Here is an 18,177-nt window from a genome sequence, read left to right as displayed (position 1 = left end):
GCTACTAAAAAGACGTATACATAGTGGAGTAACATTACCAGTTTTCCAGCAAGTGCTGAGAGCTCCTCTTCTTGCTAACTTGCGCAAAATAACAGATAACTTTGGACCTAAGAAATCTGCTGTCTTTATAAAAAAACACAGGAAAAACATCTTTTGGATCTACATCTCCATTAGCATCAATGTTCATCAAGATAGCTTTAATTTCACGATATTGGAAAGCTAAATTAGTTAGTTTAGCCTCAGGAAAAGAGGAACGAGGAAATTATCTGTCAAAACGGTTGCATTTTCCTTTGGACAGTGAGTGACAGAGGCATCTGGTTTAAGTATAGTAGGAATTGTCGCCGCCATACCAAAGTGCAGATTTAAGGAGAGTCCACCACTTATATATATATATATATATATATATATATATATATATATATATATATATATATATATATATATATATATATATATATATATATATATATATATATATATATATATATATATATTGTTATTCTTGGCGGTCATTACGCAACCATTTTTCAAATAAAAAACCCCGCCAGCAAGGATGAGTCGAAAGGCCACGAGCGTTGGGACCCTACCCAGAGTCTCACCCATCGCCCAACCATCCTATACTAGTCTACTCCCTTTAAGGTCTCATTTCCAGACAGCCTTTATGAACCAAGTGGCAGCGTTGGTTTCCCAGGAGAAGGAGGGAGGTGAGATGTGAAGAATATAGGGACACGTGAAAAAGCCTGACCAATAGGACAGCGTTAGGCCAATTTCCCCTACCACCCCCAATTGGGGGCCAAGTGGGGTTGAATCTACCCAGGAGAAACTGGGTCTCGCTCTTCATAACTCGACCTCCATGAGGGAAACATCTCCTCTCTTCACCCTCAAAACATCAGGGAGGCTGGACCTGGCATACCCTACACAAGGGAGGAACTAGAGTACTTTTTACTAAGGTAAGGTGTCTGATTTTGTGATCCTCATCATCCTTACTGTATGCTCAGGTACCAGATAAAAACTCAGCTTGTCGTAAAACGTTTAATTTCGACCTGTAACATTATAAAAGTCAGAATAACATACCCATTTTTTTTTTTTTTTTTACGTATCACCTTAGCAGAAACATTAATCCTTATCACCATATGAACAAACATATATAATTTCTCACTAATAATTATCATAACAATAATGTCATCACACAATCACCGTTACCAACAAGGTAAAAGATAAGTAACAATTAACTGCAAAAAGTCACTTACAACAATGCCTCCTCTCTGATACCCAGCAGATTTCTCGTGCATTAAATATCGGCTAATTTCTTCTATCAGCTCTTACGTTAACACATCCTAAAATACAACATTACTACAATATAGTAGAGGAACAATGTCAAAATGCCGATAAGACTATTCAACCGAAACATATCCATAATTTACAAATCTCATTAAACAAACAATAGCATACCTTAAAGAACACAAGCTACATATCAACACCATTTGCTTGCATGAGTGCACAGCTGCACTCCTCAGCAACTACGCACGAACAGTTGGTTACGTGCACAACCTCCACCTGCCAGTCACTGGCCACGTCGACAGTCGACAGTACCACTGCCCACCATCACAATTTTACACTGTCGTCAGTGAGCATGCGCAAACTTCACAAAACTTGAACATTGCTAAAATACTTAAAAATAATTATTAGTGTTTAACTAATAATACACTCCCGCCTCCTTTATTGTTCTTCAACGGGTAGCAATACCACCAACTTGTGAACCGATCTCTTGATAACTGTGTCACTTTGTCCCTTATATTTTCCTGGTCTTTGTATTTTGTATCTAATGCTTACATCTCTCACCTTATTGTCTCTGCCTGTTTCTGTATCTACAACCTGCCCCATTTTCCATTTTCCTCGCACAACATTTGTGTCTTTAATCAGAACAATATCACCAGGTTGTACATTTCTTTTATCTGTGTGCCTGTTTTGCCTTACAATGAGTGTAGGGAAATAATCTCTCTGCCACTTACGCCAAAAGGTGTCGACAACATTTTGTATAAAGTTCAACCTTTTCTTGGTGTCACCTGATGTAGACCATGAACCAGATGGTACTTTATTACTTGCTCTACCCAAAAGTAAATCGTTCGGACACAAATATGTTCCTAATTCTACATCCATACCAGGTTTTATTCCAATAGGCCTTTCATTCATTAAGTTTGGTATTTCAAAAAATGTTGTCTGCAAATCACTAAATGTCAAGATGGTAGTTCCTATGAGCATTGACAGAGACCTTTTTACAGACTTAATTAAGGCCTCACTTACCCCATTCTGCCATGCAGCATCTGCAGACCGATTAAATTTCCATTTCAAGCCTTCCTTTGCTCCAAATTCAGTGATCTCGTGTATGTTCCAGTTGTTATCACTCTTAAGTTCTTTACTTGCTGATACCAATTGTGAGCCTAAGTCAGAGTGTACAGTATCAGGATAGCCACGAACCGCTGTAAATCGTCTGAAACACTTTAAAAAACTATAAGTATCATATCCATCTACAACATCAATATACACGGCACGTGTAACAATACAATTGAATATAACACCATAAGCTTTACCAGTTGTCCTTTTCTTTACATTATCTTTGATTTGAAAATGTCCAAAAATATCCACAGCAGTGTGATAGAATGCTGGACAAGGGCTCATTCTTTCATCAGAAATCTGACCCATTCTTTGACCTTCAACTTTGGCATCCAGTTTCCTGCAAAGAATACAACCTCTCTTTATCGATCTTATGATTTTACGTGCTGAAGGAACCCAAAATTTAGATTGAAGCTTACATAGTGTAACATCAACTCCAGCATGATCCAACCTGTGTAAATAACTAATGTACAAGACTGTAAATGGATGCTTACCAGGTAATAGAATGAAGCTATCTTGGTTCCAATTATGTTTCAACCATCTTTCCATTCTTTGTCCTACCATAATTGTACCATCTTCAGCTTGAAATGGTCCTAATCTTTGAAAACATTTTTTCTAGTTCTCAGGAAGACTTTTTTGTGCTTGCATAATCCAAAACCTCTCAGCTTCCTTAAGTGATCTAGGTTCAAGTTTCTTTAGAACACCCTTAAAAGATTTCACCTTAACAATGTTAAATATCCTAGCAGTGACTGCAATTAACATATTATAGTTGTTGAATTTCGATGCATCAATTATGGTTTCTTCATGAACAGAGTATTGTGCAAAATTAACATGAATTCTATCAGGTAACTCACAATTCACCGATTGACTGATAGGCCACACTTCTAAAGGAAGGGCCATGAACTCTGGACCATATTTCCATGAATAGACAACTGCAACATTTAAAGGGTCCCGGGGTCTGGTCAATAGATCAGCAGGATTTAATCCAGAAGCAATCCACCACCATTCATTTGGGTCACTTTTTGATTGAACTTCTGCTATTCTAGTGGCTACGAAAGTTCCAAAGCCATAAGATTCCTTTTGGATTTGTGCTCTAACAATGGAGGAATCTGTTATGTGCATTACCGAACTAAATTTATATGTCATTTCATCTTCAATGGCTTTACGCATCCTGCACGCTATAACAGCTCCACACAATTCAAGCCTTGGAATAGATAACTGTCTACTAGGGGTTATCCTACTCTTTGCCACAATGAGCCTGCTCTCAAATGCACCAGACTCTAACTCCCACCTAGCATATGCAACAGCACCATAAGCATTTGTTGAACTATCACTGAAAATAACAAGTAAAGGCAATCCTTTGGCTGAGGTTGGCTTAACATTCCTTTCAAAATACAGAGTTTCAGTGCCAAATAACTCACAAAAATATGACACCCATTGTTCTTTTAAATAGGAAGGCAAGGGATCGTCCCATCCTAATTTAAAGTCACATTTCACAGTGTCTCGTAGCAAAATCTTTGCTTTTAGTGTGAATGGAAGCAAAAACCCCAGTGGGTCGTAAACAGAACACATCTGACTGACGACAACCCTTTTTGTTAAAACTGAAGGTATATTTTCAACGAAATTCAACTTGTTTAAGTCTGGTTCTGTTCTTACACCCTTATATTTTGGAGAGAAATTTAACTTAGTTTTAAAATAAAACACATCCTTATTGCATTGCCAGTTAAGGCCAAGTATTCTTTCATTACTATTCTGGGACACTTCAAAGTCAGAATGCTCATTATCTCCAGTAATGGTCCATCGTTTAATTTTAAAACTGCCTTTAGAGAGTACATTTTCAATATCTCTAATTAGGCTAAATGCCTCAGCTTTACTCTCAACAGAAGGGATTATGTCATCTACATAGGAATTAGTCATTATCACACGTGATGCTTCTGGGAAGTCTTTTACCGACAATTCTGTAGTATGTCTGAGAGCTAACATTGCGATAATTCCTGAGGGCCTATCCCCGAAACCCATGCATGTCATTACATAGTGATCAGGTTTGCGATTACTTTGCAAATTTCTCCAAACAAATCTATGTACATGTTGTTCTAATTCTGGAAGCTTAATGCAATTATACATTTTGCTTATGTCACCGGCTATGCCTATAGCTTTTTCACGAAATCTTAGTAATATACCAAGCATTGAATTCAAAATATTAGGGCCCTTTGCCCAAAAACTATTTAGAGACTGGCCCATATACTTTGCCGATGAATCAAAAACAATTCTCAATGGGGTTGATACAGACCCTGGTTTTAACACTTCATGATGTTGAATGTATGTGACAGGACCAACATAGTTTTTAACCTCTTCATCGGATAACTTCCGAATTACATTGCGCTTTGTCATGTCAAGTATCTGGTCATTATAAGCTTGAGCATAGTCTGAACCCAGTTTCATCAATCTTTTCTCTGTGCCTTTCAGTCTAGCAACAGCTACAGATACATTATTTTGCAACAGTTTGGGATCCTTAGTCCATGGAAATTTAGCAGACCATTCTTTTCTGTCCGGGTAATACATCAACCCACTTTCAATAAGAGCCAGCTCCTTTTCCTCTTTTATACTATAATTGCCATTGCCTGTTGCACATTTCCCACAACGACAACTACCACATCTGGGATTACAATCAGTTCCTAAGTGTTCAATGGTGAAGAAATCATTTATCTGTGCTGTAATATCAATTACGGGTTCTACAGATATATAATAGTCGGATATTGTACTGGAAACATGATTAATGCTAATGCCTGGATTACTCCCAAACACTGATAAGGTAACAATGTCGGGATGACTGCCATACACACACATTCCAAACTGTGATTCCCTGAGCTGTAAATTTTCAGCCACAGTTTCCTTAACTGTTGGAATTAAAGAGCAATAATCAGAACCAATTAGGGGTGCTACTATAGTGTGAGGTCTACCGCCATATGTCGCCTACCCAGGTGGAGAGTGAGGTCTACCGGGTGACCAGCGTCCCAGAGCCCCGCACCTAACCATCGACATGTGAACTGCCCAAATCCATCAAAAACGTCACCTGTCCACGCGACCTGCCCACATAAAAGGAAGCAAATGGAGCTCCTAAATCAGTTTTTCCCTCGGCCTAAAAGAGATATCATCGATATCAGCATTCTACAGTGAACCACCAGCAATATTATGTGGATCCAGCGACAGGAGCACACACACAGGCAATTGAGCGATCGTGGTTGGACGCTAAAACGATGATTCTGAAGAGATTAATGCTAGGTGTTGGTCGTCAGCTGTTCCAGTCTCATCTTGATCATTTTTGCTGGAAGGTGATGAGAAAAAATTCCAATGATCTATTTGTGTCATTCTTAGAAGATGTACGAAGTGTGTATCGCTAGAATAAATGTATGGAAATATATGATAACCTGTTTGATGTATGAAGAGTGTATCACTAGAATAAATTTATGGAAATATATGATAACATGTTTGATGTACGAAGAGTGTATAGCTAGAATAAATGGATGGAAATATATGATAACATGTTCATTTTTACCTTTATTCCTTTTTTAATGTAATTAGAAATCCAATTATCTATTTAAGTAATTTCTAAGATATGTTTAAATTAAGTGTTTATTGCTTAAACAAATATATGAAATGTGCTTTATCTATGAGGGACGAATAATTCAGAGGTAGACCTCACGCTATAGTACTAACGGGAGGTAGATCTCACGCTATAGTGTGGTAGACCTCACGCTATAGTACTAACGGGAGGTAGATCTCACGCTATAGTGAGGTAGACCTCACGCTATAGTAGCACCCAATTAGGAGCTCTATTTTCCCATAAGGTCTATCTAATGCACATACATTAACACCCTTGAATAAATGTTTCACTTTTGATAAATCTACCTTACCGACTTGAGATGTAATGTCATCGATTCCATAAGCAATAACATTGACATCATTCCCATCCTTGTCGGTTAAAACCAGATCATACTCTTTACTACTGTATGTCACAGTTTTGTCTCCCAATTTAGTCACAGCTAATCTGACACATTTTCCTTTCAGTCCCAATGCCTTAGCCACATCATTTCTGATCATTGTTATATCAGCTCCCGAGTCAAATAAAGTTTGTAACTCCTGATTACCACACTTGATCTTGTTAACCATAAATAAAACACCGTTTCTTTTCAGACTTACAAAGGAATTTCCTGTTATGAATCCCTCATGTATAATAGTATGATGAAGTTTCCCACAAGATTCATTGTTAACATCTACAGTATTACATCTGGACTTCTTTAGACATTTTCTTGCTATGTGAACACCTTTAAGGCAATTAAAGCAAATACCTTTCTTCTTTACACTCTCCATTCTGTCATTGATACTCAAGTTCTGGAAGTTGTACAGTCTAAGATATCAGGTCCATCTGAGCCATGATACCAGCACCTATGCAGCCTTGTGTTGTCACTGATCTTATTCCTGTTCCGTTCAGCATTTTCTTCTGTAATTTTAGTGAAAAGGTCAGTGATATTTGTAATAGCATTTTCAAGTCCTGCTATCCTTTCCATTACATCTAACTCTCTTCCTTGCTTTGTACTACGCTGATCTTCAGAAGTGCAGGTATAATTCACTTTAGCCTTAATATTATTATTGCTTCTAATATTAGCATTAAGATATTTCATTGATTTCTTTTCACTCAAAAGGTATTCCAACAACTTTCCGAATAGGTCACGATTACCTACACACTCTGCTAACTTAACCCATTCACGCTTCTGAGTAGGGGGTAATAGTTTTTCTATCTGGCTAGTCATGTTAGCAGTATTTAATTCTGAAGCCAAACTCATTTGGTCTAAGTAAAGATAGCATTGCTCAATCTTATCAACCATCCTAATGAAACTCTCACTATCCCCTTCGGAAATAGGTTTAATTGACCTTATGTCCTCTACTACTACATCAATAATGGTTCTGCTGTTCCAAAAAGTTTCATCTAATCGCTCAAACATTTTATCGAAGTCATGATCTGCACCACGAACTGTATCCAAGGCCTCTCCTGAGAGACACTGTCTTAGCACAAAGGGATCTTTCCCATAATTTGATTGCATTAGTCTAAAAAAATCTCTCTTGAAATTGCTATAATCTCTCACTTCTCCGTGAAACCTGGGCACATCAATCGGTTTTACTTTTAAAACTTTTTTCACCTGCATTTCGTCTTTAACTTTCACAAATATCACATGAGCTGCACACTTTCTATCTTCTAATGCTTTGATATAAACGTTAGCCTCCTCTATCAATTGAGCATCACAGTTCTCATCTAATAAATTGCAATACTGTTCATTAGCTAGTTCAACTTCATCATAAGCCTTAACAACACTCTCGTATCTTTCTTCTAAAATTTCTAATGCCATTTGATCTAACATATACTCATGAAACTTATCAAGCTTACGTGTTAGTTTTGCCTTTGCGGTTCCCCTCCGCTGTTTGGCCTTCTTCTGTGCTTCCAGTGACATCCTAGCACTATCATTTTCCCCCGTGGAGCTGCCGTTTTTCCCTTTATCTGTCATGATGAATGTTGTCGAAATGTATGCTCAGGTACCAGATAAAAACTCAGCTTGTCGTAAAACGTTTAATTTCGACCTGTAACATTATAAAAGTCAGAATAACATACCCATTTTTTTTTTTTTTTTTACGTATCACCTTAGCAGAAACATTAATCCTTATCACCATATGAACAAACATATATAATTTCTCACTAATAATTATCATAACAATAATGTCATCACACAATCACCGTTACCAACAAGGTAAAAGATAAGTAACAATTAACTGCAAAAAGTCACTTACAACAATGCCTCCTCTCTGATACCCAGCAGATTTCTCGTGCATTAAATATCGGCTAATTTCTTCTATCAGCTCTTACGTTAACACATCCTAAAATACAACATTACTACAATATAGTAGAGGAACAATGTCAAAATGCCGATAAGACTATTCAACCGAAACATATCCATAATTTACAAATCTCATTAAACAAACAATAGCATACCTTAAAGAACACAAGCTACATATCAACACCATTTGCTTGCATGAGTGCACAGCTGCACTCCTCAGCAACTACGCACGAACAGTTGGTTACGTGCACAACCTCCACCTGCCAGTCACTGGCCACGTCGACAGTCGACAGTACCACTGCCCACCATCACAATTTTACACTGTCGTCAGTGAGCATGCGCAAACTTCACAAAACTTGAACATTGCTAAAATACTTAAAAATAATTATTAGTGTTTAACTAATAATACACTCCCGCCTCCTTTATTGTTCTTCAACGGGTAGCAATACCACCAACTTGTGAACCGATCTCTTGATAACTGTGTCACTTTGTCCCTTATATTTTCCTGGTCTTTGTATTTTGTATCTAATGCTTACATCTCTCACCTTATTGTCTCTGCCTGTTTCTGTATCTACAACCTGCCCCATTTTCCATTTTCCTCGCACAACATTTGTGTCTTTAATCAGAACAATATCACCAGGTTGTACATTTCTTTTATCTGTGTGCCTGTTTTGCCTTACAATGAGTGTAGGGAAATAATCTCTCTGCCACTTACGCCAAAAGGTGTCGACAACATTTTGTATAAAGTTCAACCTTTTCTTGGTGTCACCTGATGTAGACCATGAACCAGATGGTACTTTATTACTTGCTCTACCCAAAAGTAAATCGTTCGGACACAAATATGTTCCTAATTCTACATCCATACCAGGTTTTATTCCAATAGGCCTTTCATTCATTAAGTTTGGTATTTCAAAAAATGTTGTCTGCAAATCACTAAATGTCAAGATGGTAGTTCCTATGAGCATTGACAGAGACCTTTTTACAGACTTAATTAAGGCCTCACTTACCCCATTCTGCCATGCAGCATCTGCAGACCGATTAAATTTCCATTTCAAGCCTTCCTTTGCTCCAAATTCAGTGATCTCGTGTATGTTCCAGTTGTTATCACTCTTAAGTTCTTTACTTGCTGATACCAATTGTGAGCCTAAGTCAGAGTGTACAGTATCAGGATAGCCACGAACCGCTGTAAATCGTCTGAAACACTTTAAAAAACTATAAGTATCATATCCATCTACAACATCAATATACACGGCACGTGTAACAATACAATTGAATATAACACCATAAGCTTTACCAGTTGTCCTTTTCTTTACATTATCTTTGATTTGAAAATGTCCAAAAATATCCACAGCAGTGTGATAGAATGCTGGACAAGGGCTCATTCTTTCATCAGAAATCTGACCCATTCTTTGACCTTCAACTTTGGCATCCAGTTTCCTGCAAAGAATACAACCTCTCTTTATCGATCTTATGATTTTACGTGCTGAAGGAACCCAAAATTTAGATTGAAGCTTACATAGTGTAACATCAACTCCAGCATGATCCAACCTGTGTAAATAACTAATGTACAAGACTGTAAATGGATGCTTACCAGGTAATAGAATGAAGCTATCTTGGTTCCAATTATGTTTCAACCATCTTTCCATTCTTTGTCCTACCATAATTGTACCATCTTCAGCTTGAAATGGTCCTAATCTTTGAAAACATTTTTTCTAGTTCTCAGGAAGACTTTTTTGTGCTTGCATAATCCAAAACCTCTCAGCTTCCTTAAGTGATCTAGGTTCAAGTTTCTTTAGAACACCCTTAAAAGATTTCACCTTAACAATGTTAAATATCCTAGCAGTGACTGCAATTAACATATTATAGTTGTTGAATTTCGATGCATCAATTATGGTTTCTTCATGAACAGAGTATTGTGCAAAATTAACATGAATTCTATCAGGTAACTCACAATTCACCGATTGACTGATAGGCCACACTTCTAAAGGAAGGGCCATGAACTCTGGACCATATTTCCATGAATAGACAACTGCAACATTTAAAGGGTCCCGGGGTCTGGTCAATAGATCAGCAGGATTTAATCCAGAAGCAATCCACCACCATTCATTTGGGTCACTTTTTGATTGAACTTCTGCTATTCTAGTGGCTACGAAAGTTCCAAAGCCATAAGATTCCTTTTGGATTTGTGCTCTAACAATGGAGGAATCTGTTATGTGCATTACCGAACTAAATTTATATGTCATTTCATCTTCAATGGCTTTACGCATCCTGCACGCTATAACAGCTCCACACAATTCAAGCCTTGGAATAGATAACTGTCTACTAGGGGTTATCCTACTCTTTGCCACAATGAGCCTGCTCTCAAATGCACCAGACTCTAACTCCCACCTAGCATATGCAACAGCACCATAAGCATTTGTTGAACTATCACTGAAAATAACAAGTAAAGGCAATCCTTTGGCTGAGGTTGGCTTAACATTCCTTTCAAAATACAGAGTTTCAGTGCCAAATAACTCACAAAAATATGACACCCATTGTTCTTTTAAATAGGAAGGCAAGGGATCGTCCCATCCTAATTTAAAGTCACATTTCACAGTGTCTCGTAGCAAAATCTTTGCTTTTAGTGTGAATGGAAGCAAAAACCCCAGTGGGTCGTAAACAGAACACATCTGACTGACGACAACCCTTTTTGTTAAAACTGAAGGTATATTTTCAACGAAATTCAACTTGTTTAAGTCTGGTTCTGTTCTTACACCCTTATATTTTGGAGAGAAATTTAACTTAGTTTTAAAATAAAACACATCCTTATTGCATTGCCAGTTAAGGCCAAGTATTCTTTCATTACTATTCTGGGACACTTCAAAGTCAGAATGCTCATTATCTCCAGTAATGGTCCATCGTTTAATTTTAAAACTGCCTTTAGAGAGTACATTTTCAATATCTCTAATTAGGCTAAATGCCTCAGCTTTACTCTCAACAGAATGGATTATGTCATCTACATAGGAATTAGTCATTATCACACGTGATGCTTCTGGGAAGTCTTTTACCGACAATTCTGCAGTATGTCTGAGAGCTAACATTGCGATAATTCCTGAGGGCCTATCCCCGAAACCCATGCATGTCATTACATAGTGATCAGGTTTGCGATTACTTTGCAAATTTCTCCAAACAAATCTATGTACATGTTGTTCTAATTCTGGAAGCTTAATGCAATTATACATTTTGCTTATGTCACCGGCTATGCCTATAGCTTTTTCACGAAATCTTAGTAATATACCAAGCATTGAATTCAAAATATTAGGGCCCTTTGCCCAAAAACTATTTAGAGACTGGCCCATATACTTTGCCGATGAATCAAAAACAATTCTCAATGGGGTTGATACAGACCCTGGTTTTAACACTTCATGATGTTGAATGTATGTGACAGGACCAACATAGTTTTTAACCTCTTCATCGGATAACTTCCGAATTACATTGCGCTTTGTCATGTCAAGTATCTGGTCATTATAAGCTTGAGCATAGTCTGAACCCAGTTTCATCAATCTTTTCTCTGTGCCTTTCAGTCTAGCAACAGCTACAGATACATTATTTTGCAACAGTTTGGGATCCTTAGTCCATGGAAATTTAGCAGACCATTCTTTTCTGTCCGGGTAATACATCAACCCACTTTCAATAAGAGCCAGCTCCTTTTCCTCTTTTATACTATAATTGCCATTGCCTGTTGCACATTTCCCACAACGACAACTACCACATCTGGGATTACAATCAGTTCCTAAGTGTTCAATGGTGAAGAAATCATTTATCTGTGCTGTAATATCAATTACGGGTTCTACAGATATATAATAGTCGGATATTGTACTGGAAACATGATTAATGCTAATGCCTGGATTACTCCCAAACACTGATAAGGTAACAATGTCGGGATGACTGCCATACACACACATTCCAAACTGTGATTCCCTGAGCTGTAAATTTTCAGCCACAGTTTCCTTAACTGTTGGAATTAAAGAGCAATAATCAGAACCAATTAGGAGCTCTATTTTCCCATAAGGTCTATCTAATGCACATACATTAACACCCTTGAATAAATGTTTCACTTTTGATAAATCTACCTTACCGACTTGAGATGTAATGTCATCGATTCCATAAGCAATAACATTGACATCATTCCCATCCTTGTCGGTTAAAACCAGATCATACTCTTTACTACTGTATGTCACAGTTTTGTCTCCCAATTTAGTCACAGCTAATCTGACACATTTTCCTTTCAGTCCCAATGCCTTAGCCACATCATTTCTGATCATTGTTATATCAGCTCCCGAGTCAAATAAAGTTTGTAACTCCTGATTACCACACTTGATCTTGTTAACCATAAATAAAACACCGTTTCTTTTCAGACTTACAAAGGAATTTCCTGTTATGAATCCCTCATGTATAATAGTATGATGAAGTTTCCCACAAGATTCATTGTTAACATCTACAGTATTACATCTGGACTTCTTTAGACATTTTCTTGCTATGTGAACACCTTTAAGGCAATTAAAGCAAATACCTTTCTTCTTTACACTCTCCATTCTGTCATTGATACTCAAGTTCTGGAAGTTGTACAGTCTAAGATATCAGGTCCATCTGAGCCATGATACCAGCACCTATGCAGCCTTGTGTTGTCACTGATCTTATTCCTGTTCCGTTCAGCATTTTCTTCTGTAATTTTAGTGAAAAGGTCAGTGATATTTGTAATAGCATTTTCAAGTCCTGCTATCCTTTCCATTACATCTAACTCTCTTCCTTGCTTTGTACTACGCTGATCTTCAGAAGTGCAGGTATAATTCACTTTAGCCTTAATATTATTATTGCTTCTAATATTAGCATTAAGATATTTCATTGATTTCTTTTCACTCAAAAGGTATTCCAACAACTTTCCGAATAGGTCACGATTACCTACACACTCTGCTAACTTAACCCATTCACGCTTCTGAGTAGGGGGTAATAGTTTTTCTATCTGGCTAGTCATGTTAGCAGTATTTAATTCTGAAGCCAAACTCATTTGGTCTAAGTAAAGATAGCATTGCTCAATCTTATCAACCATCCTAATGAAACTCTCACTATCCCCTTCGGAAATAGGTTTAATTGACCTTATGTCCTCTACTACTACATCAATAATGGTTCTGCTGTTCCAAAAAGTTTCATCTAATCGCTCAAACATTTTATCGAAGTCATGATCTGCACCACGAACTGTATCCAAGGCCTCTCCTGAGAGACACTGTCTTAGCACAAAGGGATCTTTCCCATAATTTGATTGCATTAGTCTAAAAAAATCTCTCTTGAAATTGCTATAATCTCTCACTTCTCCGTGAAACCTGGGCACATCAATCGGTTTTACTTTTAAAACTTTTTTCACCTGCATTTCGTCTTTAACTTTCACAAATATCACATGAGCTGCACACTTTCTATCTTCTAATGCTTTGATATAAACGTTAGCCTCCTCTATCAATTGAGCATCACAGTTCTCATCTAATAAATTGCAATACTGTTCATTAGCTAGTTCAACTTCATCATAAGCCTTAACAACACTCTCGTATCTTTCTTCTAAAATTTCTAATGCCATTTGATCTAACATATACTCATGAAACTTATCAAGCTTACGTGTTAGTTTTGCCTTTGCGGTTCCCCTCCGCTGTTTGGCCTTCTTCTGTGCTTCCAGTGACATCCTAGCACTATCATTTTCCCCCGTGGAGCTGCCGTTTTTCCCTTTATCTGTCATGATGAATGTTGTCGAAATGTATGCTCAGGTACCAGATAAAAACTCAGCTTGTCGTAAAACGTTTAATTTCGACCTGTAACATTATAAAAGTCAGAATAACATACCCATTTCTTTTTTTTCTTTTTTTTTACGTATCACCTTAGCAGAAACATTAATCCTTATCACCATATGAACAAACATATATAATTTCTCACTAATAATTATCATAACAATAATGTCATCACACAATCACCGTTACCAACAAGTTAAAAGATAAGTAACAATTAACTGCAAAAAGTCACTTACAACAATGCCTCCTCTCTGATACCCAGCAGATTTCTCGTGCATTAAATATCGGCTAATTTCTTCTATCAGCTCTTACATTAACACATCCTAAAATACAACATTACTACAATATAGTAGAGGAACAATGTCAAAATGCCGATAAGACTATTCAACCGAAACATATCCATAATTTACAAATCTCATTACACAAACAATAGCATACCTTAAAGAACACAAGCTACATATCAACACCATTTGCTTGCATGAGTGCACAGCTGCACTCCTCAGCAACTACGCACGAACAGTTGGTTACGTGCACAACCTCCACCTACCAGTCACTGGCCACGTCGACAGTCGACAGTACCACTGCCCACCGTCACAATTTTACACTGTCGTCAGTGAGCATGCGCAAACTTCACAAAACTTGAACATTACTAAAATACTTAAAAATAATTATTAGTGTTTAACTAATAATACACTTACCCAACCTTCCATCCCTTCCTAATCGCATCCCATATTTTTTCTTTTATCCTTTAAAAAAAGATCCTACCCACATATCCTTTTATCCTACTCCCTATACCCAAACCACGTGTGCCGTTTGCTCTTATCTTTAAATAATTCACCCTGTGACAGTGTTGATTCCCATGTATAGTGTTTAGATCCCTAAGCTTTGCACTTTCATTTAATTTGTTTAAAAGGTTTTAACCACATGACTTCATCATGTCCTCAGCCGGTTGAAGTAAATGTTCTGTTAATAATTCAATTTATTTCCCTTTCCCGGGAATGTGATTGCTCTGCTGAAGCCTCATTCACGGTCCATCAAATTCCACTCGAAGCTTCTCGTGGCTTAAATTAAAATATAGTTATCTGCTGTTCTCCCCTTTTATTAATTTTTATTTTAATGTTATTATAAATATATCTATTTGTCGGTATCCCTTGTCTCATTGCCGACTGGTGATCTTTCCATTGTTCCTTTTCTTTCTTATTACCCTGAGTCATTCATGCAAGGCCGGACTCACACCTCGGGCCCATAAGAAACTGGCGACCTTGCCAGGATACGCTAAAACAGTAATTTCAATTTATTTTTATTAAACTCAGGTACCCCCTTTTCTGTCTTTAGCGACTCGACGAACCTCAATTTCATTTCAAGTAAATTCTATTATCACTGGACCCGTGGAAGAAAACAGCCAAAGCATTTTATTTTCATTGTTAAAATTTAGTTTTTATTTTTGCGTATGTTTGCACCACGAACCCTTTTGTTTTTAAAAAAACAGGTTGGAGGTTCAGTTCCGTTGTTCAGCAGGATAGCCAACCGTGTGAGAAGAATTTGTGTTATGTTCGTCCTGAGTGACGATTATCACAGTGATTAATAAGTATCAAATATATTGTGTAGTCGTGAATATTTATTAAAATATATTGTGGATTAAGTGCACGTGTTAATTTGTGTTACAAGAAAAGATAAGTGAAGTTTAATAAATTTTCCGAGAACGTAATAGGCTAAGCACGTGCTCATTTCAAACGTAGCCAACCTGATATAACTCAGTCCACCGCCGTGTTTCCGAACGAAGCCAAGGTTTGTTATTGTTTGTTAATATTAGCTTTGTTATTTGTTTACGAAATTCTACTTAACAAAACCACAGACCCGAGGTTTTGCTGAATTGTTGCACGTTGTAAGTGGTTCACGCACATATCAATCATTTAATTTTGTGCATGAACTATTTTATCATTTATCTTTAGTGCTAGGATAAAGGCTACTCTCGTATTGAAATTCTTGGCTTACGATTCACGTAAACGTTTTACGACAGAGAGGCTTAATTCTGTTGAGTAGCGGTAAGAACACGTGGCATTCCTTATTTGCATTTTTTCTTTTGACAGTAAGGGTATGTGATTTAATTTTGTTACTTTTTCGTGGGATATTATTTTTATGCACATTTTTGAAAGGGATAATTTTCGTATGATTGTGTTAAAATTGTGTTGAAATTTTTATCACATTCAATTTCATTTTTTTCAGTCAGGGTATACGATCATTTAAATAAAATATTTGGGGAGTATAATTTCTTGAATTCATTTTTTTCTACTTAAGGGAAAGTATGTAAAGGGGTTGATTTTTTAACCGAAACATTAAGGAAACTCAGTGACATTTTTGGTTTTATTTATTTATTAAACTTTAAGCATAAATACAAACTTTGCTTTAAGTCACAGAGTTGCAAGTGGTGGTGTTGCAAGAATGCACCCACACGATTTTACAAATCCTTTTCTCATGTCTAGCATAGAGGATCCCTCATAAGTGTGATTCCATTTTTTCTTATGACTAGCATAGAGGGTCACTCATCGTGGAGATTCCATTTCGTTCTCATGACTAGCTTAGAGGCTCACCCATAGTTGTGATTTAATTTTTCTTATGACTAGCTAAGAGGTTCACCTATTGTTGTGAATACATTTTTCAATGACTAGCATGGAGATTCACCCATTCTTGTGATTCCATTTTTCTCATGACTAGCATGGAGGTTCACCCATAGTTGTGATTCCATGTTTCTTATGACTAGCATAGAGGTTCACCCTTTGTTGTGATTCCCTTTTTTATGACTAGCATAGAGATTCATCCAATGTTGTGATTCCATCTTTTTTATGACTAGCATAGAGGGTCATCCATAGTTGTGATTCCATTTTTTCTTATGACTAGCATAGAGGTACACCCATATATATAATTCTTTTTTTTTCTTATGACTAGAATAGAGGTTCACCCATTGTTGTGATTCCATTTTATTTTGTCTAGCATACAGGGTTACCCATAGTGTTGATTCCAATTTCTTTTTATGACTAGCATATAGGATCACCCATAGCTGTGATTCCATTTTTCTTGTGACTAGCATAGAGGTACTCCCATTGTTGTGATTCCATTTTTATGACTAGCATAGAAATTCATCCATTGTTGTGATTCCATCTTTTTTTATGACTAACATAGAGGGTCACCCAGAGTTGGGATTCTATTTTCTTATGACTAGCATAGAGGTTCGCCCAGAGTTGTGATTCCATTTTTCTTATAACTAGCATAGACGTTCATCCATAATTGTGATCAAATTTTTGATGACTAGCATAGAGGTTCACCCATAATTGTGATTCCATTTTTTTATGACTAGCATAAAGGGTCATCTATAGTAGTGATTCTAATTTTTTATGACTTGCATAGAGATTCACCCATTGTTGTGATTCCATATTTTTCTGACTAGCATAGAGGTTTACCTAGAGTTGGGATTCCATTTTTCGTATGACCATCATAGAGGTTCACCCATAGTTGTGATTCCATTTTTGTTATGACTAGCATAAAGGTTCACCCATAGTTGTAATTTCATTTTATTTTGTCTAGCATAGAGGGTTACCCATAGTTTTGATTCTAATTTCTTTTTATGACTAGCATATAGGGTCACCCATAGTTGTGATTCCATTTTACTTATGACTAGCATAGAGGGTCACCCATTGTTATGATTCCAATTTTTTATGACTAGCATAGAGATTCACCCATTCTTGTGATTCCATTTTTCTCATGACTAGCATTGAGGTTCACCCATAGTTGTGATTCCATTTTTCTTAGGACTAGCATAGAGGTTCGCCCATTGTTGTGATTCCAGTTTTTTATGACTAGCTTAGAGGGTTATCCATAGTTGTGATTCCATTTTTTCTTATATCTAGCATAGAGGTTCACCCATAGTTTTAATTCCATTTAATCTTATGACTAGCATAGAGGTTCATCCATAGTTGTCATTCCATATCTTATGACTAGCATAGAGGTTCACCCAGAGTTGTAATTCCATTTTTCTTATGACTAGTATAGAAGTTCACCTAGAGTTGTGAATTAATCTTTTTATA

The 18,177-nt window shown here is 36.9% G+C and overlaps 4 protein-coding genes and 1 long non-coding RNA gene across 5 annotated transcripts; all 5 read right to left on the bottom strand.

Annotated features, from left to right (window-relative positions):
- Window positions 1–1,719: 1,719 nt before the first annotated feature.
- LOC137637078 (uncharacterized) lies at window positions 1,720–2,958 on the bottom strand. Its single transcript, XM_068369378.1, has one exon. It carries the CDS (start codon window positions 2,956–2,958, stop codon window positions 1,720–1,722), a length of 1,239 nt encoding a protein of 412 aa, XP_068225479.1.
- A 51-nt stretch (window positions 2,959–3,009) lies between these two features.
- Window positions 3,010–6,495, bottom strand: LOC137637077 (uncharacterized). Its single transcript, XM_068369377.1, has 2 exons — window positions 6,309–6,495; window positions 3,010–5,291 (listed from the first exon to the last, which is right to left on the bottom strand). Exons 1-2 carry the CDS (start codon window positions 6,493–6,495, stop codon window positions 3,010–3,012), a joined length of 2,469 nt encoding a protein of 822 aa, XP_068225478.1.
- Window positions 6,496–7,380: 885 nt separating this feature from the next.
- On the bottom strand, window positions 7,381–8,575 carry LOC137637082 (uncharacterized). Its single transcript, XR_011043375.1, has 3 exons — window positions 8,438–8,575; window positions 8,236–8,322; window positions 7,381–8,028 (listed from the first exon to the last, which is right to left on the bottom strand). It is a non-coding gene; the product is annotated as an uncharacterized lncRNA (long non-coding RNA).
- A 129-nt stretch (window positions 8,576–8,704) lies between these two features.
- Window positions 8,705–9,943, bottom strand: LOC137637076 (uncharacterized). The gene has a single exon (XM_068369376.1). It carries the CDS (start codon window positions 9,941–9,943, stop codon window positions 8,705–8,707), a length of 1,239 nt encoding a protein of 412 aa, XP_068225477.1.
- Window positions 9,944–9,994: 51 nt separating this feature from the next.
- LOC137637075 (uncharacterized) lies at window positions 9,995–12,586 on the bottom strand. The gene is made up of 2 exons (XM_068369375.1): window positions 12,400–12,586; window positions 9,995–12,276 (listed from the first exon to the last, which is right to left on the bottom strand). Exons 1-2 carry the CDS (start codon window positions 12,584–12,586, stop codon window positions 9,995–9,997), a joined length of 2,469 nt encoding a protein of 822 aa, XP_068225476.1.
- Between the last annotated feature and the right edge of the window lie 5,591 nt (window positions 12,587–18,177).

Source organism: Palaemon carinicauda, unplaced genomic scaffold, assembly GCF_036898095.1.
Source record: "Palaemon carinicauda isolate YSFRI2023 unplaced genomic scaffold, ASM3689809v2 scaffold52, whole genome shotgun sequence".
NCBI classification, from domain to species: Eukaryota; Metazoa; Arthropoda; class Malacostraca; order Decapoda; family Palaemonidae; genus Palaemon; species Palaemon carinicauda.
Note: the sequence above shows the minus strand (reverse complement) of the source record. Positions and strands in the feature narration are given on the sequence as shown.